Source organism: Rhipicephalus microplus, chromosome 6 (assembly GCF_043290135.1).
Source record: "Rhipicephalus microplus isolate Deutch F79 chromosome 6, USDA_Rmic, whole genome shotgun sequence".
Lineage (NCBI taxonomy): Eukaryota > Metazoa > Arthropoda > Arachnida > Ixodida > Ixodidae > Rhipicephalus > Rhipicephalus microplus.
Window position 1 is genome coordinate 13,422,064 of NC_134705.1, and position 24,943 is coordinate 13,447,006.

Sequence of the window (24,943 nt, forward strand, 5' to 3'; positions counted from 1 at the left end):
GCAAGTAGGACGCTTTCCTGCGCCGAGTCCCATTATTCCACAACGAAAAAGGAATGTCTTGCTGTACTATGGACAGTTATGAAGTTTCGCCCATACCTCTACGGCTGTCCCTTCGACGTAGTCGGCGACCACCACTTCCTTTGCTGGCTGACCAACATGAAGGACCCATCTGGTCGGCTAGCGCTACGCCTTCAAAAATTTGATATGACCGTTGTTTATAAGTCGGTACGGCAGCACTCTGATGCTGATTGCTTATCCAGGTCACCTATAAAGCAAGATGATGTCTCAGAAGAGGATGGCATGGCATTTTTAGGAGTGGTCAACACGGTCACCATTTCGTCTAAGCAGAAAGAAGACAGCGAGTTGCTTCCTCTTATTAATTTTCTTAATGGCCAGTCTACAAGCGTTCCCAAGATATTTGCAAGGAGCCTGCCATCATTCTGCTTGCGTAGTGGTGTCCTATATAAGAACTTTTCCTCCAGCGGAAGTGCCCGCTTACTTGTCGTTCCGACATCCATTCGCGATGAGATCCTGAGCGCTTGCCATGATAAGCCAACCTTCAGCCACCTCGTATACACACGCACATTGGCCAGAATCCAACAGAAGTACTACTCGCCGAAGCTTCCAGGCACTGTAAAACATTATGTCCGTACGTGCCTCGATTGTCAAAGACGAAAATCGCCACCTTTAAAACCAGCCGGATTGTTGCAGCCAGTTCAACTGTCCACCGTGCCTTTTGCACAAATTTGGACCATTTCCAACTTCGCATACTGGAAACAAGTGGGTAATTGTCGCTACCAACTATATTACTCGATGCGCTGAAATAAAGGCTTTATCGAGCGGAACCGCATCATAAGCGGCACTATTTTTCATTGTTTCTGAGGCTGGTGCTCCTAGGAATATAATAACGGACAGAGGTACCGCTTTTGTGGCCATGCTCTTTAAATCTCATTATCGAAGGTTTCTTTTTATGTCTCGACGGTAGCTTCTGAGGCTGGTGCTCCTAGGAATATAATAACGGACAGAGGTACCGCTTTTGTGGCCATGCTCTTTAAATCTCATTATCGAAGGTTTCTTTTTATGTCTCGACGTTAGCTTATGATAATTTGGTCGCTTGTTACAATGCGAAATCGTCGCGCAACGTTCGTCACAGCCGTTGTAGGAGACGCTTCTGGGCAGCCTGTCATGATTAAACCAATGATTGCGAAAAAATAGGGTCACTAAATGCTTTTGTGGCTTCCTTATGTCACGCAAGACAGTAATAAATTTGGCATGTTGTCATCGGTAAACTTTTAAACTTCTATTCACAATTGATGAGAATCCACGATAGTTTTCATTCAAGCAACAATGACACTTTGAACTATAACTTGGCTGGAGAGTTAATGTTATTAGGATGAACCCTCATTATCGTTCATTCATTTATTAGCACCTCAAGATTCCCAAGAGACATCACATGAGGGGTGGGCAAAAAAACATGACAGATATAACAGAAAGAAAGCAAGACAGCGCCAACAATAACAACAAAATAGAAGTACAGCCATAGATCGTAATTACAAGGATAAAATATGGCTTCTTACGGTGCTTTTTCCATTGGACAAAATGAGATGACATGGCGATGTGGGCAGGAAGGTCATTCCAGTCTTTAGCCGTCTGAAGGAAAAATTATTTCTGGAAGGTTTTTTTTGTTTTTGAGAGCACGGTATTACGTCGCTGGGATGAGAATGGCACGATGTCTGATACCCAGGTCTGATGAATGTATTGCCTGGCGGCAAGGAATGAGAAAACTTATGATACAAGTACAAACGTGAACTTTACGGCAAGAGGCAAAATGAGGAAGGTTAATTTTAGACTCGACTGCTGACACACTTATGTTAGTCGAGTTATTCAACATAATGAATCTGGAAGCACGATCCTGGATGGATTCGAGCTTAGTAAAAGGTTAGCTTGATGCGGACCAAAAATGGCATTAGCATACTCAAATTTAGGCCTGACTAGCGTTTTATAAGCTGTAAGTTTAGTAGCAGCAGGTGCCGAGGCAAAGTTGCGACAAAGGTATCCAAGAACTCGATTAGCTAAGCTAGTTATGTTAATGATGTATCGTGACCATGTTATATCAAATGAGATAGAATACTTAGGTATTTGGTAGTTTTGGTAGCGGCTACTGAGTAGTTGTGTAGAATGTAAGCGTTAGCAATGTAGTCTTCACGTGGATGGAAAGTCTTTGACGAAAGTTTCGTTAATATTGTCACGATGCAGACACAGCAGAAGTCAGATATAGAAGAGCTCACTCTAATTAAATGCAAAGCGCTCGTAAAGAGGACCGGGCAAGAACTTCGTCTTTCTTTCTTGCTGCGCGAGCTCTTCTCTGCAGATTGAATGTGGCATTTGCCTCCCTCCAGGAAGATCATCGTCCTGATGCTCTGCTATAAATTACGCGGTGTATGTGGTTGACGTATTATGCAACTGGCTTACTGCAATATGGCTTCATCCGCACAACGTGTACGATTTCTGATTTCTGCTGGCGAGTTCGCGAGGAACTGTCACCGATGACCTCATAGTTCACGTCCCTTAGGCGCCGTACAACATTGTAGGGACCAGAGTACTTGTTCACTAACTTTTCAAAAAGGCCGTGTCGGTGAATAGGGCTCCAGACCCGCACTTTCTCGCCTGGTTGATAAGTGATGTATCGGTGTCGCAAGTTATAACGTTGTGTGTCGTAACTCTGCTGCCGGGCGATTCACACGCGTGCTAGCTCCCACACCTCTTCAGCTCGTTGTGCAAAGGCTTGAGCATCTGTGTTTGTATAGTTGCAGTAGTGCAGCAACATGGCATCAAGCCTTGTCGTCACTTCACGGACATAAGGACGTGAAGTGACTTCACGTCCTTATCACGTCCGTGAAGTCACTTCACGGACGTGCTTCGGGTAGTTTCTTGCTGCACCGTATTATAGGCAAACGTCACGTATGATAGAACGTCGTCCCAATTTTTATGATCCACGTCGATGTACATACTCAGCATATCGGCAATTGTCTTGTTGAGGCGTTCTGTTAAGCCGTTGGTTTGTGGGTGGTAGGAGGCAGTTTTTCGATGTGCTGTCCACTGAGCTCAAGCACTGACTTAAGACAAAATACGGCCACTCTCTCACTCTCCCGGCGAAATGAGAATATAAAAATGGTAGTCGATACCTTGCATTCCTCGAAGTACGTGGGGATAACAAGCATCGAGAGCAAATTGCAACTGAAGCGAAGACCAGGGGTCTAGCCATGTTGCCTGAAATCACCACACTGGCTTCCGGGTGACAAATCTTTTCTAGTTTTCCAGAAACGCGTGACGCTACAAGTGGCTACAGCGGATGGGCCTCCGCAAAAGCAAATCTTGTCGCGTGTTGCTGTCGTGAAGAAATCGTGTGCACGCGGTTAGGGTTTTGGGGAGAAAGCTCTGTAGTAGCATTTATGCGGGACCAGTTATGCTGTAGTACTCCAGTTTACGGAATAGGATGAAATTGTGAATACTATAGAATGCTAAAGTCAGATCTTGCAATGTTACCATCATCAATGAATGACCTTATTTTGTCAGGGAAACACATAATGGCAGTATCAGTTTGAAGACCAGCCCTAAAAGCTAGGAGAAAATATATAAAATTTGCTTAAATATTCAGATATTGTTGTTTCAATTGGTTTTCAAAATTTTATGCAAAAAGGGAAAGACGGATCTGTAATTGCCGATGCTAAAAGGATCACCTTTATTAACCATTTGTCACAAATACGCAACCAGTGTCGCAAATACGCAACATACCGAAAAAATTGGTGTAAGCAAGTCATGTGACATCTTTAATTCCGGCTATCAAGCACTCATGGAGAACGTAGCTTTCAGCATGAAAATTGTAGCGCCGTCTGGTCAAAGGTACTTTATGCTTTAACCACTTGTTTTGTAGTTGGTGGTGGATAGCGCAAAGCTCGAGCAACTGCTCTTACTTCATCGTTCTTTATTTATTTATTTAGTTAGGACATGTTATGTAGTTCTGAGGTACATTTTTTTTATTTCTAGGTCGTTGGATTTGTAGCATATGGAGAAAGTATGCAATAAAATTTCATCTTGAATATTTTAGCTGCAGAATAATTTCAATGTTGCTACTTAGAGCTGGAAAATGAAACCAACTTCTTATTTTGTTTGACAGTTTCATAATTCAGGCATAAAAGGGTTAAATTCTGGTACTACCTTTGCAAATTTTAATTTATAAAGAAAAACGCCATTTTTTAATCAGTGGTTAAAAATGTGGCTTAAGATGGAAGCAACAAAAGATCTGACAAGTTTGAATGGGTTTTGAGTGAATGTTGTCTAACCAGCTCCGATAGCTTTTAATCCTCATATAATTCAACAAATTTCTGGAATAAGAAACATTGAGGAGTGTAAGAAAATGTAGGTCTGAGGAGTGGGCGACTGCAAAGCTAGTAGGAAAGTGTACAATAAAAGCGTCACTGGTCGCAGTGAGGGTTACATCGACATAAATAGAGGTCATTTTGCTGTGCGGCTTGACAGAATTTAATTAGAGTTATTAAAGATGTACGGGCGTAGTCTAGTTGGTTATTTTGCTTTTGTTCGTTTTCGGCTCGGCACTGTTTCATCGCATTTCATTGCACGAACTCTGCTCTCCTTGCATTTGCTAAACAAGCCAGTTTCTTTGCCTTCTGTGTCTATGACATCTTTTTAAGTGTTTTATGTAACCCTCAGGTGCCCCCACGGTGGATTAGTGGTTACAGCGCTCAGCTGCTGACCTGAAGTTCGGCGGGGGGGGGGGGTTGAGTTTTGACAACTCCTCCCCTTGGCTACGCCACTGGTTGCGAAGATCAAAACCGGCGAAGCGGTCTCATTTCGGGGCAGGCGAGATAATAGAGGCCCATGTACTGTGCGATGTCAGGGCTCGTTAAAGGGCACCATATTGTCGAAATGTCCGGATTACTCCACTTCGGCATCCCCGACAATCATATCAAGGTTTTTGGTCATAACACCCCACATAATAATATTAAGTTCTCAAGTTTTTTTCTTTTTTTCTTCTTAAAGGCAATATACAGTGGTCCATGGAGCTCCACATTGTAATATGCATTGTTTATTTCTTGCTGGCTCCTGTTGCCATTATGTTTTATTCCTTAGCATATAAAAAACTATGGACCGTCTCCTCGAAGGGAACCACGATGGAATGTGAAGCAGCAGCGGGGCGCACGGCATTGATTCGATTGAAACGAACGTCGACACAGGTGCTGGAAGAACGGTTTGAAGTGAAACTCTGTGTGGCGTCAGTGTTACCCGGGCGCAGTCTCTACTTTCGAACGCGATTGGCGTTCTTGCCTCCCACCTCCTCGGTGTCGTAGGTCTTCCACTGCCTACACTTGCATTTGGCTTCCCTGGCTCGCGCCTCGTCGGTGTTCCAGGCGTGACGTTGCCATTCACGAATGCGATTGGCTACGCTAAGCGGCAACGTTGGCGACGGTCAAAAAAGGTGCGCGCACACTAGCGACAAGCATCGTTGGCGTGATGGTGCAGCAAGCAGCGGTGAATTGTCCACACTGCCGGCGCTGCGGGACCATGGCCAGGCTAGACGACGGTGTGCCTACCCGCGGCTTCTTCTTGCCGACAGATGGGGAGAGGTGGCTCGAGTTAGGAGATGATGCCGAAGCGAGAGAGAGATGATGCACGGCGAGCTGCGACAGGCTAGGGAGAAAGTGACGTCATGTGCGTGCACTGTGAGGGAAAGTGTGGCCTACTTGGCACCGCCCCGGTGGGAAGGGACAATACTACACAGGCTAGAGCTGCTTCGCATCTAAAAAAAATATTAATTACCAATGAAGGAAAAAGAGAAAATATATCAGAAGGCAGAGAGACTTGCTTGAGCTAGTACTTCCCAGCCTGCTACACTGCTCTGGTGATGGACGTTGCAGATTTCTTTTGGCACAACATCACCCATCTTCAGCATGGCGCTCTTTCTCACTTACTGACGGATCGTGGTTGCTGCTTCCTGTCTCGTGTGGCGGACGATCTACTTTGATCTTGTGCTTCTCGACACAATTTCGCAACTTCTTAGCATCCTCGTGATCACTAAATGACTTACCGAACACATCAACCACACACTGATGGACATGCTTACCACACCAATTGTGACATTGCCCTCTTATTCATCACTTCCGCCTACAACTTGTCGCGGCATGAAACTGCCGGCTGCTCACCATTTTATCTTCTCTTCAGTAGTCATCCTTAACTACTTTTCAACACCCTGCTTCCGCCTGACCAACCATGCTCCACTTCGTATGCTCAAGATGTCTTTACCCGGTTCTTTCATCACACGCTTGCGCTCGATTCTCATCATCTCAGGCTGCAGAAAAGTCGCTTTATGAGAGTCGACATAGATATGGTGATTTTCCTCCAGACTCTCTCGTGCTACTGTGGCTCCCATCTAGTTGCCTTGGCCTCTGCGAGAAATGCTTCGCGCAATACCTTGGGCCCTATCGAGTTCTGCGTCAGGTGACACATGTCACCTTTGAGATTTCCCCTACTACGAACTCATCAACTGTTACATCTCAACTCGGCACACTAGCCAGTACATTCTAGGCACTGTGTTTATACTCATGGTGGCTGCACAGGCCACAAAAGAAGGAAGTGAATGCACTCCTTCAGACTGGCCATGACTAGCCAAGCACGAAACGAACGAAAAACATTGGCACTGGAAATAGCATGATTTCGGAAATGCACCCAGCAGTAGTGTGGACAATTGAGCGACTGAGCTTCAGCTCTAGATGGCCTGCGGCTGAGAAGCAAGTCATGGTAAAAGTAGGGCAGTCTCCTCACCAATACTATCAAGCAATAGGAGCCCCCCCCCCCTCCTCAGTGAACAGCGGCGATTTCTGGTGGTGCCAACACTGGATTTAGTCTTCGAAGATGTATTTTTATGGTCTAAAATTGCATCAAAATGTTCAAGATTGTTTTTACTGCAAGGCATTAAATATCTGAGCCAGTTTTAATTGAATTGTAAAATTTAGTTTCTGCGAAACGGCAGAAGGAAAAGTGTTGATTGTGGTGAGAATGTCTTTGCATCGACTCCAATATACTGCCGATGGGAAAAGGATAATTTTTGTTGTCCCAGAAATTTCATTGAAGTGGCATTCTTTGTAGTCAGTTTCGATTCTACACCGATCTACTGACATAATGACCACTTTTTGCAGGGCTTTTGAGTTCGCCATAAACGGGTTCAACTGTGTTGTGGTTGAGTGTGAGTACTTTTACGCAAAGTCTGTGTGTCCAGCAGCATTTCTCTAGTAGAAAGGTGACCGTGGTCTCTTTGCTGCACACTTGAATGAGGTAGAGACGGTGAATCCCTTATTCTTAGTGCCCTCTCAGTGGCTCACTTGGTGTTAGTTGCCAGCATGTTGTTTCTGTTCTTTCCTTTTGGCAGGTGGTGCTGATACCCAAGGAGGAAGATGAGCTTCCCTTTGAGGCTGTGCCACGCCCATCACCCATCGTTCCCCCGGTGCGCAACAGGCGGCCTCAGAAGCCGATCCTGGTGCACAAGCTGCCACCCGAACCGCAGGAGCCGGCCATGCAGCCGGTGGCACCTTCACTGCCTGAACCGTCGCCCAAGCCTGTGCGTCGCAACTCCTTCAAGGATATCGTTCCCAAGGTCAGGCAAACATGGAGACACTTTCCTTTTTTTCTCATCAACCGACCACAGTAGGAGGTAAAAATATTAAAGGGGTACTGACACAAAGTTTTGTGGCTGAGACAGCCAGCAGGATCGATTCACGTCAACATTTGTACTGTATTATCTGCAATATATCAACAGTGAATATAGTTGGAATGTATTTCAATTAATCATGAAGGTTTCATGAGTGCTCGACTCCATTGTGCCATCGACATCCTCGAAGGGAACCCCTTGGGGATGCACATATAGAAATTCTAGAAGGTACAGAGCTAGCAAGCTAGCAGCTGTGCCTGCATGCAGATTGACTGCTTTAGCATAAAATGCTCTGATGTCATACCATAGCAATCCAACCTGAAAGACAAGTAAACTGTGCCGCTATTTCGTACTCCTTTTGTTTTCTTTCTCTTCGCGTTTGCTCGCTGTATCAGCTGTGCGACTGGTGCTACAATGCAGCTGCTGCATAGCTGCTAGGTGTTGTCTTCTCTGGCGTTGTAATGCGTGTGCGCTATGTAAACTTAGATGTAAACACGTAAAGATTACCCCGAAATAACAGCATGTGCGCGGGCATCGCGCACGCGCCAGCACGGCCGTATGTTTTGCTTGCGCATATCGCGATTGTGGGATGTCGGATCAAGTGAAAGACGAATTTTTCGTGGCCATGGAGGAAGAAAGACTGCGCCAGATGGGGCAGCGAAGAATGTGAACCATCGACTATGGACTCAGCCCACCAGTACGACGCCTGGTTCCAAAGGTATGTGAAAGTGTGTCGGAATTAAGCGGCATTGCCTGCTCGCGCTGTTGTGACGGCCCAGTAGCTTGTTTGATTACGTTTGGTTGCCGCGCAGAGTATACCTTCTTCGAAACCTTGCCCATGTCTTTTATCCCTATATATATATATATATAAAACACGCACACACACAGTCAAACCTCATTATAGCAAAGTCGAAGGGGGAGTCATAATTACTTCAGTATGACCATTAGTTCGTTATAGCCAATATTCATTTTTACTGGCAATTAACCTGCAAAGAAGAATGTACTCACAAAGGAATATCACAGCCGCCTGATGTCCTGAGAAAAACGGCCTTCGGAAGGCACACAATAGCAAAATAATAAAGAACAGTGCACTTTATTTCCGCCGAATTTAGCACACCAGCTGGCAGATCACTTTGAAGAAAAATAGTCCTTAGACTCTTGCCGACTCTTCCTCACGCGGATGACTGCTTTTTCATATGCAGCAGCTATTTCGAGTCCGTCTTCGCTCTCATTGTAAGCACCAAAGTAGCGGCACAGCAAGTCTGTCGCAATCAGCGCTTGCGCCGATGTTGGTACGTCAGGTTCACCAACATCAGGCTCCGAAGTGTCGACACATTAGTCACTGTCGTCATGCACGCTCGTCACCACGGGCACAATTCCCGCATCTGACAACTTTTCGGTTGTCACCATGTCAGCATCAGCACCGACGTACATGCAGAAAGTGTTGCAGTCAGGCACAACGCCGGCGTCAAGGAAAGCGTCCCACGACGTCTGGGCCTGGTCGCCCGCGGCACCCACTGTCGACATCGTTGAAATCTTCGGCCACTTTTTTTCTTCTTGACGCCAGACTCAACGGCTTTCTACATTGCCGACTTCTGCTTGATTGTTATATTTTTGCGCTTACGTTTACCGTTGCTGTTGTCTATCTCGTGCCTAGTGGCAGAAACTGATAAGGTGGTGTAGCTCTTCCATAGCGAATGGCAAGGAAGAAAGCCACCCTCTGCCGCCCTGGCGGCGCGCGAGGTCCGGGCAGCCCCAGCGGGGAGCAGAAGGGGAGCAGGAGGTCAGTTGCGTGGGCGGGCCAATGAGTTCTACAAGAGAGGGGCGGCCGGCTGGCGCGCACGCTCGCGCAAGTTCTTACGCGGGCGAGTTCATGCGTTCTTGAAAAATAAAAGGGAGGGGGTAGGAAAACTTGCTCCTACACGCATGTTGGCAGGTGGCTCCTGGAGAGCGCAAGACGCGAGTTTTGAAATTACCGCAGCCAAGATGAGACGTAAACTGTCGCACGCTATAAAATATTAAATTGACGAATACCAAAATGATCAATAAGTGCTCATTATGGATGAAGGATAGTTCGTTATATTCATTGTGAGGAAATTCTTGCTTCCTTAAAACGAGGTTATAAATACATGGGTGTCTATGGGAATTTCAAGGGAAATTACAATTTTATCGTTACTTTCATTAGTTTATTATATCCCGCTTCGATATAATGAGGTTTTACTTTGTGTGTGTGTGTGTAATTATATATATATATATATATATATATATATATATATATATAATTATTGATTTCGTGACCTGATTTTGTTTCCGTGTTCTCCTTATATTGCGCTTCTGTTACCTCATAATGCTTCTCTAAGAGCGCGATGCCGTGGTTTATATCGCTTTGCATTGTAACAAATTAAAGGTTGTCTTGCAGCAGACTCCCCAACTTTATGACGCGTAACACCTATGCGTACTGCCAAAAAAGTATGTTTGATTGTGATGGGTACAGCTTTGCAAAGAACAATTGGTGCCAGCAGTGTTTGTAGTGCGTTTGTTGCTTCACATAATAACAAATGATATATTTAGTGTAGGTAGTGAGAGGTGTCGTATGCACCTCGATATCCTAGTCTAGTCCAGACGAGAAGAGAGAGAAATAAATGTTTATTTAGAAAACAGTGTTCTGAGCGAGGCCCGATGTCACCCTAAGGTGGTAGGGTTCCCTAGTCCAGGAACCCTCTGGCTTCGACTGCCCTCTTGGCCCTGGTGACAAGTTGTCCCTGGTCTTCCAGGTCCTTGAGGACGAGCTTGGCCTCCCATGTTTCCATTAGGTGGTCGTCGTTTATTCTTGGGGCTTGGTCCCGCTCCAGTTGCACGTCGCGGTTAGCATGGTACTGGCATTCCAGAAGCAAGTGTGCCAGGGTGTCTGGTACACTGCAGAGTGGGCACATGTAGCCATATGTCCTTGGGTAGAGGCGGTGCATTAATATGCCATGTATGTAAGTATTGCTTTGTAGGCGTCTGAAAATCACGCTCTCTTCATTGGTTAGTCTTGGATGGGGTGGAGGGTACACCCGTCGCTCCAGTTTGTAGTGTTAAAGTAGTGACGAGTACCGTATTTACTCAATTCTACCGCGCCCTGGATTGTAATGCGCACCCGATTTCCACCGCGAAAAAAAAAAAAAAAAACGTAAGACATCGATTGCAACGCGCACCCATTTTTCTCGCTGGCCCGCACGATCACACCACTCAAAAAAATGACTCCTTTCGGGAGCGTCTTCTATTTAAATATGAGGTACGGGCGAAGCTTGTGCCCATCTGATGTGTAACAGAGCATCGCCGTCACTGTAGTTTTACTGTGGACCGATGTCAGCACGCGAACTTGCTTCGCCCCCTTCTTCTCGGCGGTTGTGGTGCCAGGCATGTCGAAGTAAAGAGGCGTCTGATCGGCATTTATGATTTGCCCAAGCAGGTAGCCGTTGTTGCGCCACAAGTTTAGGACGAACCTCTGAAAACTGCGAGGCTTTTCATCGTACTCCTCCGCAAAACTTTTCGCATATGCATGTTCCCCTTCGGAGGGAAAAGCCTTTCCTCTTCATAAAGTTAGTTAGCCAGCACCTGCTTGCTTTAAACTGGCTCCGCATTAGACCGTTTTCTAAGACTAATTGCATAGCCCGCACTTGGAGCAATTCTGTCGTCACGGGCCGCTGTGCCGCTCGCTGCTCAAGCACATACTCGCCGAGGAGCTCTTTAATTTGCGGAAACCGACCCTGCTGTGGTCCACTGAAGCCTTTGCATGAAGCTTTGCTGTGGACAATTTCCTGCTTTTGTTTCCGCCGGTCCCGCATGCACGTTTCAGGAACTCCGAACGACCGCGATGCGGCCCGATTTCCGTCCGTTTCTGCACACGCGATGACTTTTCTTTTAAAAGCGGCACCGGGTGCACTCGAGTTCTTGGAGTCGGCCCTTCCACGCCGTCGATGCTAATGCACTACTAGATGACGAACTCCTCAGCACGCGTACGAAGTGCCACACATGGGAAACACACAGGCACAAATGGCCGACGCGCCATGCCGCCGCACGTAGGGGGCGGCCATTTTGGATTTGCCGATGGCAATAGATTGACCGTAATTTTTTTTGTTCCTACTTGATTCTAACGCGCATGCGATTTATGAACTCGCTTAACCGGAAAAAAGGTGCGCGTTAGATTCGAGTAATTATGGTAGGTATTTTCTTTTCTACTACCTCCATTTCTGCAGCCATGGATCGGGACGAGCAAAAAAAAGAAAAACCTGAACCTAATTTGAAAAAGCATTTTTCTGTGCATTTGTAATTGGAAAAAAAAAAAAAAAACTGGTATAAAGTAAAGCTTTGAAAAAAAAAAAAAAGCATTTGCTTGCCTAGAACAGTTAGTGTTAGGAAGCACTGGTGCATGGGAAAAGAATGTACGAGATGCTGCATTGTGCTCGCTCGTGGTCTGTGCTTGCTGCATCTGCCAAGGCATTGCCTTGTAGGTGCACTGTGCTGGCTATGTAGTACACTATTTGGGCATGTGTTTCTCTGAACGCTGGCATTTATTTGCTGACCAGCTTTCGGCAGACTTTCATACTGGAAGGATGGTGCCTGTACATTTGCAGGCTAAAGTATCTGTGAATTGATGTGCTCGAACTTGTCCTTGGGTTTCAATCTGGAGCACACTTAACTGTGGTTGGCCATGGTGTTACGTATTGTCAACAATCGTTGCACAGGTGTGCAAATGCAGTCCACTTTTTGACCACAGGGAACTTCAGCATGCTGGTGGTTGCATTCTCACACACAGTCAGAGCTCCTCTTGTTGGAATTTCCTCATCAGTTTTCTCATGGCTCTGAAATTCCCCTTCTTTGTTCTCTAGATTCCTTTTGTAGTGTTTGCCTGTATTCAAGTCCCAGTTCTGGCACATGGCAGCAGTACGTTTTTCATGCATTGGCAACCTCATTCAATAACTTAGTAGACCATCAGTGAGCCCTAATGCTGACACTTTCCCTTCAGTGATATCCAGAACTTTGTGCAGGTTAACATTATCATTAACTTGATAGAGGCTTTGTTTTATTGTGAGAATGCTACTTGGTCCAACTAAATGGATGGGCATCCTGTACCTTAATATAAAGTGATAAGTGCATTATATGGGTAGTAGCAGCATCCTAGAAGTTGTTCAAGCCAGTGGAAATCCCATCCTCCCGAAAAGTCATGGCATGTATCAGCAGGGGATGCATGCACTCTCTTGGCATTACGGTGAGGACCTCTACAATAATAAGCAGACTGTCACATTAATGTCTTGCACTTCTAGAGCCTTTATTATGGTCTTACTATGAAGGTGTTGGTTATGGGGAGCATTACAATCTAAAACGTCGTGGTCACCAGAAGTTGTGTCTTCCTGAGAATGGATGAGTGGATGTGCCAAACGTCTTTACCAGGATAGTTCAATGCTCAGGTAGCATTCTGCCGGATGAATTAATGTTGATTTCTTTCATTGAAGAGAAGCTGAACCAGCAGTGTCCTTGCTGGTGCATCTGCCCATGCCCTGCAAGTTTGAATACGGGCATAAGACCGCTGCTGTTCATACATGCAGATGTTAATTGAGGTAGCATGCTAATAAACTCTGTTCTGCATTCATTGCTCATACACATGTCACAGGTGCAGATGCATTGCTTATACACCGTTCTTCTGTTAGGTGAACTAGCACAGTAAAGTTTCAAATGAGACTCAGCACAGTGATGGCATTGCAAAGTTCCCGTGTTTCACCAAGCATTGACTAAGTGGCTCCCCAGCAACCCCGACCCGGTCCTTATGCTGTAGGCACCTTGCTTACATTTTGGTTCTGCCTAGCTCTCAATTTCTACTGCTGACATCTTGAAGCTACCCACTGTACTGCAGGAAACTTGTCTCATTCGACTTTCTCAGCCTTGACGACCGGATGAATATTGCTACCTGTGCACAACAACAGACATTAAGAACCATTGCTCACATATGGCACTCACGGATTGAAACTCCACTTCTAAATGTTTAGTATAATGACAGGCATGTGAAATCACTTGAAATAACCATTACATGTCATTGCAAGTCTTGTTCTACAAGCTTATTTGTAAGAGTCAAAACTAAACTGATATCACACAAACTAAACACATAAGTGAATCGTGAATTACATTGTTTGATTTCCCTGCAGGGGCATCTGCGCAAGCAGGCGTTTGGTGCGTAGCGACACCACAGGAACAGAAAGGTTCGAGTAAAAAGGGATCCTGGGGGTTGAGTCTATGCTGGGTGATTGGATCTGTGAGGCCTCCCTGCGGAGGAAACACACCTCTTTGGCCTCGGCTTCATGTAGACGCCACCCCTGGACTGACTCACCCAGGGAAAATCGGCGGTCGGCTTTTCCTGTCCCTTTCTCTCTAAATCTATGTCTTTCTCTCACTTTTTATCTGTCCTGTCATCTTCTTTCTTCTGTTTACTTCCAAATTTCCACGTGGCGGGTGTTAACCTTGTGTAGTTGCTCAACCTTGGGAAGTTATGTTTGGTTATAATGGCCATGTATGGCTGGCGCTCACGTTTCCGTCGCGTCTCGTAGCGTCCCCTAGTTGGGCTTCGTGGGGGACGGCTGACATGGCTACTGAATAAACAACATTATTCATGAAATCTTCTAGCTGCTGAATAAACAACATTATTCATGGGATCGCCTACAACTGATTGCCTCCTCAAAGAGGTGACGCACCGAACTGCTCTCGACAAAGAAAGACAACTTCCGCAAGTATTACATAGTTCATTGTGACAGCACAGAAAAGAAGACTAAAAACATTTCACCTTTCCTAGTGTAAAAGTGTCTGATGAAAATCATGGGTGCAAGCTACAAAGCCCCCAAAACCGCCAATGGTGACCTCCTTCTTGAACTGAAAGACTATGAACAGCGTGAGCCACTACACAAACTAACAGCATTCGGTGATCACCCTATCACCGTTACATCCCACAGAACACTGTAAAGGGTGTCATATCAGATGGGGACCTTACGGAACTATCAGATGAGGAATTTTTGGTAGGCTGGAAAGACGAGAACGTCATCCAGGTGCAGCGCATTAAAATGCGAAAAGAGAACAAGGAAATCCCAACGAAACATATTTGTACTTACTTTTGGATTGACAAAACTTCCCGCAGAAATTGTAACAGGCTATCTTAAACTGCCAGTGAGGCCATACATTCCTAATTTGCGGCGCTACTTCAAGTGCCAGCGCTTTGGTCATGGCACTCAGAGCTGTCGAGGGGCAGTTCAGATGCGCAAAATGCGGCACCACGGGACATTCTACAAACGATGAGTGTAACTCACAAGTTCACTGTGCCAACTGTGAGGGTGATCATCCCACATTTTCCAGGTCATGCGTGGCCTGGAAGAGGTGAAAAAAATAATTACGAAGTTCAAACTGAACATAAGCTTTCGGGAAGCCAGACGGCATGTTTTCCGGCATTTCGCAGGGAACGCATCATACGCCAAAGTAGTGCGAAAGGGGGTCGCCACTACTATGGTTTTCAGCGATGCCTCGGACCGCACCTAGCGTGCCGAAGCCAACACCACAAGACCCCACGGCAGAAGCAGCCTTGGCTGTTCCGTCCTCCCTGAACACGGCCCCACCGAAGGCCTCTATGAACCCTGTCAGCAGCCTGGGCACCACACAAACTAAAGAGGTCGCCTCGACCTCTGGCCCAGTGGGGTCGAAGGCTTCGTCCACCGTGGCGAAGCCAACCCAATGCGCGCGACTGTTTGGCGCTTCTCCAGAGGGGATAGACACCGCTAGACCATCGGCGCATGATGCGCCTAAGGAGTGGAGAGACCCCTTCGACCGCTCCAAAAAAGACAAAAAATTCAATTGCAGGACCTGCCAAAGGCCCTGTAAAATAAATCACTTTCCTTTAGTGACGCACAGCACACACACTCAATCAAACTCAACACCATATTACAATGGAATGCTGGAGGACTCATACGCAATCTTGACGACGTACGCAAACTTTTTAGCAAATTCTGTCCAAACAAAGGTGCTGTATTCTCAGGAAACACATCTAAGCCCTAAACACAGAAATTTTCTCAGCCAATATGTTATCTTTCGAAAAAACCGCCAGGGTGCTCTTGCATCATCTGGTGGTGTTGCAATTATGCATGACAAAAACTTACCATGTCAACACTTTCCGCTCTGAATGGCACTGGAAGCAGTAGTCGCTCGAGCTATTATTGGAAACAAATTCATCACAATATACTCGATATAGATACCCCACACTACCAGCTACACAAACACGAATTTCAGTCATTTATTTATGTGTTGCCTGAGCCTTACGTCGTGCTCGGCGATTTTAATGCTCACAGCAGCTTGCGAGGGAACTCTCGCATCGACGCGCAGGGCCGCTTCATTGAGAATTTCTTTTCCACCGGAACATGTTTACTGTATAAAAAAGAACCCAGGTTTTCTAGCCTTGCGAAAAAATCTTATTCATCAATCGATCTTAGCATATCTCCATCAATTTTGCTTGATTTTAACTGGGAAGTGATTAAAAACTCGTATGGGAGTGACCACTTCCCAATACTCCTTAAAACACATAAACAAGAGCAATTTCCACCACCGGCTCCTCGGTGGAAACTTGACAGAGCCAACTGGGAGGAGTTATATAACATTACTCGTATCTCGTGGGTTGAGATGGCTTCCTTATCCCGGCTGCGGCGGCTGCATTTCCGATGGAGGCGGAAATGGTGTAGGCCCGTGTGCTCAGATTTGGGTGCACGTTAAAGAACCCCAGGTGGTCGAAATTTCCGGAGCCCTCCACTACGGCGTCTCTCATAATCATATGGTGGTTTTGGGACGTTAAACCCCAGATATCAATCAATCAACAATGCAACCGATGGGCTACTTACTCATTTACCATCATACTTAATTATTTGATAAGCTTCAATTATCTCACACGTGGCCTGAGAGTTGTGCTTGCTTAATACCTCGCAACGCTCGAAAATTCCAAGGTGTCCTTGAACTACATTGTGCACATTATTATTGTGTTCTCTTAAACGGTCATTCAGGCACTTTCTGGTTTGCCCTATGTATACCATTTCACGATAGCGGAATAAGAAATACGACACCAATAACACAAGGTACAAAGCACGTTCTGTGTTTCACAGTGCATCTTCCTCTAATAAGCAAGTGGATTATTCACCAGCTTACAAAACTTTGCAAGCTTTTCAGGGGCGAAAAATGCACCAGTCTTGAGTGACATCTTTCTCGCGCATATGGATCGCCACATTCAAAAAGATCTTGACTTGTCTCATGTTGTGAAGGTCTGTAGGTTTGTTGAAGATTTCATTGTATTTGTTGATTGTTTGGGTACTGGTTTTAAAGTTGTCGTTAGTCTTCTAGATTTGTTTAAGAAGCACTTGTATCCTCTTGAACTTACACATGAGCTACCATCTGGGAATTCGATTAAGTTCTTAGACCTAACACTCTGTGTCTTAGAAGCAATCATTTGTGCTGGCTGTTTTCACCGAGAAGTGGTAAATGCCTTTTACCTTTCCACTCAGCTCGTTCAAAATTGGTGAAAAGTGGTGTCATTATTGTTTGCCTGGTAAACGCTCTTAAGAGGTCATACCCGCACTCAATGCAATGCAGTTTTAAAGCACAGGTAGAGCGCCTCTTAAGCACTGGTTGCTCGAGCACCCTGATTTCTGCTGTTGCGGAAAAACTTTTAAAGCAAATTATAAATCAAGGAGGGCGATCTCAGCCTCAAAACGCGTCAGTTTCCATAAGTTGTGTTGCAGTTCTTTATCTGCATAACGTGTCGCATCGTCTGAAAAAAATAGTTAAACGCGCTGGTGTCACTGTTGTATTTTCCGCCCCAGAAAAGCTTGCAAAGCCTTGTAAGCAGGTGAATAATCCAGCTGCTATTAGAGGAAGATGCACTGTGAAACACAGAACGCACTTTGTACCCTGTGTTCTCTGTGTCGTTTGTCTTATTCCGCTATTGTGCGGAATGGTATACATAGGGCAAACCGGTAGATGCCTCAATGATCGTTTAAGAGAGCACAATAATAATGTGCACAATGTAGTTCAAGGACACCTCGGAATCCACTGCCGAAACTGCGGCTGCGTGCCAGCTTTTGAGCGTTGCGAGATATTAAGTAAGCACAACTGGCAGGCCACGCGTGAGATAATTGAAGCTTATCAAATGAATAAGTTTGACGGTAAATGTGTAAGTTGCCCATCGGTTGCATTGTTGCAAAAATAGATTGCGTATATAGATCTTTTTTAAGCTACATGTGTATTTGTTTTCAGCTCATTTATCAAGAGAGAAGAGTTTTGCTGACATTGTATTGCAGTGGTTGTTCCTGCACCCTTCTACGCATGCCCAATTTTCTTTTTTTTTTTTCGCCTATATATGTACACCACTCCGATATTAAATCTTTGTTGAAAGTCAGCGCTCTTTTCTGTCCTTGTTTTTTCGCTTTCGTAGTTACGAAGTAACTACTTCTAGGTTGCGCTGTTCCTACACTCGGTTATGGTCTTAGACATTTTTTTGTTTATTTCTTTAGTGATCTTGATCAAGCTGCACAGGATTATGAAGTTTTTTTTCTGCTGAATTCAAATATTTAAATAAATTTTCGGTAACTCATCTTGTTCCTGAGATAACTTAAGTTCACCCCTTATTGTTTAAGGCTGTTATAAAAAACAGTGATTAATTAGAAGTGCTATTTAAGATAAGCCAACGTAGACTCATGGCTATAGTTTGAAAGTATGCGAGGGTTTTTGTTTTTTTGCCTTGGTTATTTTACAGCAAAACGAACTATCCATTCTCAAAAGCAGTTAGAATTGTGTTAAAATCTTGATGAGTAGTAATTGAAAAGGCTTGCGCTCTGAATTCTGCTCCTATACTTGCATTCTACACACACACATGTTTTCATTGCAAAAGTAATTATACTTTTTTTGAGAAAAATGAAAAAAAAAAACTGAAAACACACAGCTTCTTCAAAAAGCAACAATCACGGTGCGCATGTTTTCCAATCCTCATATAGGTGCTCATAAATTCGTGGCGGAGGTTCTAACACAGGTGCTGGCAAATTACAAAGTAGCTTCGAAGTCGGTTCCTGATTTTTTAGCAGGTTTTGCATGCTAACTGCATCAAGAATCTGGACAGTTAGAATGACATTACAAAAAAAATTACCCCTTCGTGGTGTGTGAAAATTTGCAGAGAGATAGAAAAATGGTTGCAAAAAACCAAATATGTCAATTTTAAAAAATGAAATTTCTTTTTTCACTCTTTGGTTCCAAAGACCAGTCTGCCCCCTTAAGACCTTGGGTGCCTCTTGAAACAAGAAAAGTAAACGTTTGCATCAGTGCAATCAGCTTAAGCGGTACAAAAACTTCAGAAAATCGTGCAAGGTGCCTGGCATCCTCTAAAGCACTCTAAAGCTCTACAAGTAGAGAAACCACTTGAAGGGACCACCAGAAGTAAATGAAAAAACCAGAAAGTAGAAAAACTTGACAAAAAAAAAAAGAAAAAGAAATTGAGCAGTGAATTACACGAAACTTTATTTCATCTTACACATAAACAAAAAAAAGACTGGTGCAATGTTTTTTTGTGCGTTTTCTCATTTGATTCCTGATCAGCATGAAAAGCATTTTGAGCACTTGCAGTGTAATTTTGTCACCCGCTTGCGGCAAGAAAGTTTATGATAGTTATGCATGTGCCATGAAGGACTATAGAAAGTACGAGGAAGAATTTGCTAGCGCGTTTTATTAAACAAAAGAACCACCTGTTTTTGGTATCATGATCTCTGCGGCAAGACCTCTGCTTTGATGTCGTGACACTGCTGAAGGTGCTGGAGACTGCAACCTGGTGCAAGATAGCCTTGCTCGGACCTGTTCACTTAGTCCAGAGCCTCAGGCCCTAGTCACGACTCCGGTGCGCCCCTTAAGATGGTGCCTACTTGGCCTAAGTCCCGAGTCCGCACCTGTTCTGCCTCTTTTTTTAGCATGGCAGCTTCTACCACATCCACAGTTATGCTCCCATCGCAGACAGCTCTTCTCTCACAGGTAGCTCTTGAACGTCCCCGTGTTCCTGATTTTCCGTGGGGAAGAGTGTGAATATGTCGAGGACTGGCTTGAACAGTTCAAACTGGTTACTGTATCTAATCACTGGAACGGACAACAGAAACTTGGCCGTGCATATTTCGCATTGGACAGCGCTTGCACGGATAGCACTCGCACGTGGTACGAGAACTGCGACACTACTTTCTAATTTTGGAAAGATTTCCGTCGAAAGCTTCTCGACACATTCTTGAACTCAGACCGACGGGATCGCGCACTGCAACTGATTGAGGCCCGCGGGCAAAAACCCAACGAAACAGCCGCCATGTACGCAAAGTGTATGATTCGTCTGTTTTGAGGAGCCGACCCTGAGATGCCCGAGGCGAAGAAGGTGCGTCGCCTAATGCGGGGCGTTAAGGAACCAGTATTCGCGGGCCTCATACAAAATCCGCCCACAACAGTTGACGAATTCAAAAGAGGCTACTGTCATGGAGCGCACACTGCAACAACGATACCGACACTTCGACCACCTGCCGAGCTACACGGCAGTAAGTGCTGCAGCTCAGAACACAACCGTCTGCGAAAGTTCCCTGCGACATATGATCAGGGAAATACTGCATGAGGAACTTTGGCCCTCTGTGCTCCTTCTACTCAACTGCATGTTGCGTTTGTTGCTGAAATCGTCTGCCAGGAGTTCAGGCAAGCCTTTACACCACCTTAGCCATATCCTGAGCCTCATCCGAGCTGTGCTGATGTGGTCTGTTGTGCTGTCATTTGAGGCGACACCTTTCCAGCCTCAACCCGCATCTGTGCCTTGGTGGCAGCGGGATTCTGTGAGACGACCACCAGTTCGCCGAACTGACTTACGGCGCATGGCTGACCATCGACCTATTTGCTTCCGCTGCCGAGGACCAGGTCACATTTTCCGCTATTGCCGTCATGGTGATTTCATGCTTGGCAACTTTTCTCGTCGCGCTTCTTTCCACATTGAAGACTGTCGTGCCGACGACATTGATCAACTGTCGACTGGCCAAGCGACTCCACCGCTTCGCTGGCAATCTTCATCACCTGCGCATTACACTTCCCTGAACCATGAGAGCTACGTGGACATCACCAGAAGCCATTCGCCTAGCCCGCGTCGGGGAAACTGCCTTGACCTCCGGGGGCGAGGTTGCCAATTGTCTAGACACTGAAAAGTTTCCCCTACCACCGCAAGCGGATATAATGGCGAATACGATGACGAATAGTAATGCGGATAAAGTGTGATGTGCCGAACTAGGCGTTTTCATTGACGGACATCACGTCACAATGCTGGTTGACACTTGTGCTGACTTCTCGATCATGCGACAAGAGCTTGCCGACCACCTTAGAAAGGTGAAGACACCGTGGGCAGGGCCGCACATAAAGAGTGCTGGTGGTCAGCTGATGACTCCCACAAGTAAATGCACCGCTCGACTTCGCATCAGGGATTTTAGCTTCGTCGTCACTTTTGTCCTGTTGTCAGACTGCTTTAAAGAGCTAATTTCAGGCATGGATTTTCTTAAAGGTCATGGCCCTGGTATGAACATCCCTGAATTTATGGTGACGTTTTGCGCACATCCGTACGTTGACAACAGCGGTGACGAACCACACGGTCGTTTGCGAATAGCGGACAATGTGATACTCCCACCAAGATCCTGCTGCCTTGTGTCGGTGTCCGGTGGCTGGCATAGTCGCTCTTTTGCTCATGCAAGGCATTCCTTATCGCGAGAGGCGTCCTGGCACTTGTTGATGGACAGGCAGATGTGCTCCTCACAAACTTCAGCATCGAGTGCCGTCAAGCCCAGAAGGGCACCGCAATCGCCTGCTACAACAGTTTAGATCAAACCGGTGATTGTTTCGCCTTGCAACCGGACCACCCGACTGCCCCTGCCTCGACAACTTTGTCGGTGAACATCTGCTCCATGCTGCCGCTCTCTCATAGGAAGTGCCTGCTTGAACTGATACACCAATTTGAAGACTGCTTTTCGTGTACATCAAAGGTTCAGTTAACATCATTGACCAAGCACCGCATCATTACTGAAGACAACACGTGACCGATTCGGCAGAATCTTTACCGTGTAGCTCCGAAAGAACGCGAGGAGATTTGGAAGCAAGTACAGAAGATGCTTGAGGATGACGTCATACATGTTTGTGGTCGTTCTTTTGTTTAGAACTCCATTTTGGCATTGTGACAATATCATTTAAAGGAAGGAAACTGTAACCTTATTCAAGCCTCTATTTTTTATTTGTAGGTTGCTAAGTAGGAAGGACTGAAAAGGAGTTCATTGGGGTGTGTTGCCACGGTGGCCTTGTCAAGTGTACTAGCAAAGTGGTGAATAATTGTCGTTAATTGTGTTACAGTCAATAACCCTTTGCGAAAACCATGCTGGTGAGGAGAAAGTATATTGTTATCATTTAGAAACTTTGATATTTCTTTAGCAATAATATGTTCAACTAATTTGCAGCACGTGGACGTTAATAAAATGGGTCGATAATTGGTTACTTGTGCTGCGTCGCTCTTTTTCGGAATGGGAACGACACGCGCAGTTAGCCAATCTGCAGGAAGAATAGCTGACGACAACGAGGAACGAAAAATGATTACCAAAAAGGGGGCTAACGCTTCAGCATATCTGCGCAGAAAGGCATTCGGTATGTTGTCTGGTCCTGGAGATGATTTAATTTTAAGGTTCAGTAACATTGATACCACACCTGGTTGTGATACAATATCAGTGTTCGAGTCGCATGGTAAGCGATTTGGGTTTACAATGGTATTAGAACTAGAAAATACACTTTGAAAATAATGATTAAAGCGCTCTGCGATACATTGCTTATCGACGACGACAAGACCTTCGTGAACGATTTGGTCAATAGAGTTTGTTTTCCTGCTTATAAAAGACCAAAAGTTTTGGGGTGCCGTGCGAATGAAGTTTGGCAACGTGTGCTGGAAATACCAGCGCTTAGCTAGCTGTACTTCAAGGTTTAATTTATCTTGCATTTAGTGAATAATTACACGGGAGGCCCACCGTCGCCTTAGGCGCTTTACTTTCCTTTTGAGGTGCAAGATTTTTCTCGTTATCCAAGGAGTAGTTTTCGATGCTTTTTTAGTTTTGTTGGGAATAAAGTTGCTAAGACAGTAAGCAATAATTTGTTTCAACTCATCCCAAAGTACAGTAGTACTGTTGCTTCGAAAATTATCAAGGCATAGTTCCAAATAATCCAAGACACTTTCATCTCTGGCACGAGAGAAATCTTTAACCATTATCGTTTTACATTTACTGGTGTTAGGTACCTTCAAAGAAAAAAAAACAGTATACTAGGTTGTGATCAGAAATTCCTGGATCAACCGATATAGAAAAGTTTTCTAATGAACCACTAATAAACACAAGGTCCAGTATGGATGCTGACATACCACAGGTGCGCGTTGGCTGTTTAACTATCTGATTCAGATTGTGAGATAGGATGATGTCATGCAAATATTGTAAATGTGAATTATTCGCGGTGCAAAAAAAACCCGTTTTCCCAATCGACATCTGGCAGATTAAAATCACCTATAAGAAGAACCTTATCGTTTGCGAAAGACGCCATGTGCGTAAAAAGATCGCGAAAGAATTCGGGGGGAGAGTCAGGTGCTCGATAAGTGGCAAAAAGTAAGAATGATTTATCCCAGCAAGAAAACTTTAGTGACACGGTTTCTAAGTTATCAGCCTGTCGTAATGGGGTAGCGGCTATAGTGTTTTTTAACAAAACAGCCCCCCCGCCCCCCCAGTACTTCGGTCACGGCGATACGCCCTGTACGACGGAGGAAACACAACTGCATCTTCAATATTATCATGCAGCCAAGTTTTCGTTATGACAACTACATGAGGGTTGTAACTTAAAATAGTAGCCTCGAGGCTTTCTGATTTATTAACAACACTACGGGCATAATTGTTGAAAACTCGAAGTTCTTTAATTTCAGAGGAGGCCTCCACTGAGGAAAGTCAAGTATTTCTGGTACTGTTTTGACGACCGTCGATTTTGACCCTCAAGTTGTTGCTTTCATCCCATGTGAAAAGTTCATTGTTAATGCGCAGCTTATCGTTACGCAGGCTAACTTTCTTGCCTTGCTCTCTATCAGTTCTAGCGCTATCCCACAGCAGTTTACGTTTCCTTAGTGTATTGAACGAATAATCGTTCTGAACTGATATTCGAGTACCCTTTAGTTTATGAGCATTTTTTAAGATATGCTGTTTTTCAGTGACATCCTGGAAGTAAATGATGACTGGTCTTCCACAACCCGCGTTACCGAGGCGATGAATTCGGCCGACAGATTTACAATTAACCGAAAGCTTCTTGGAGAAAACTTCTTCAAGAACCTTATTTTTAAGGATAGCTTCAGTTTCACCCATATCCTCAGGGATCCCAAGCACTACTAAATTGGATCGCCTGCTCCTATTCTCGAGATCAGTCAACTTCGCTTCTAGCAATTTTACAGTACGTTCAAGGTGATCAACGCGTGAGGCTCGTCTTTCCAATTCGACGAATCTGGCTCCCCAATCAGCTATAACTTTTTCAATGTTATTCTGTTGTTCTCTGAGTGCAGTTACATCCGCTGTCAACTTTTTCTGGCCAGACAGCAGCTCCCTCAACATCGACTCGACAGAAGCACCACCTCTGTTAGTGGGGCCGGGATTTGACTCGACGTCACCGCACAACAGCAACAAACATACACAGTATACATCATAAGCAATAAAAGCACAGCGTTGGGGGCACGGCAAGACCAAAAGACCGCGACAATCACTCGTAATGGTGCTATAGCAGTTACTAACCTGCACGAGGTAGCAAAACGGTTTGAGCCACATGTTCGTCGATGGTCTGCCGTGCCCACAAAAGGCGTAGGTCTGGAGCTGGTGTCTTTTTAACTGGTGCGTCGACGTCACGGGGAACATAAGTGGCGGCACGAGTGGCGCATTTCAAAACAGTGAAGGTGAGGCGTCGAACCAGCAGTGTCGCGACAACAGTGACGTAGTTGGAAACCAAGTGCACGTGGCGAAGTCAGGCAGATATGCCTGGTTCATTGCTTTAGCCTTCGGTAGTTGCAGAAACGTTGATCCGGACAGACCATGAACAAGGACCTGCACGAGGTAGCAAAACGGT

The 24,943-nt window shown here is 45.3% G+C and overlaps 1 protein-coding gene across 11 annotated transcripts in view; it reads left to right on the forward strand.

Moving 5' to 3' along the window:
- LOC119167714 (uncharacterized) overlaps positions 1–24,943 on the forward strand; it is a 537,665-nt gene that overhangs the window by 57,567 nt on the left and 455,155 nt on the right. For all 11 annotated transcript variants that reach the window (XM_075865823.1, XM_075865821.1, XM_075865822.1 and 8 more), the window contains exon 4: positions 7,445–7,669. In XM_075865823.1, the coding sequence (XP_075721938.1) occupies positions 7,445–7,669 (225 nt within the window). The remainder of the gene's footprint in view (positions 1–7,444; positions 7,670–24,943) is intronic.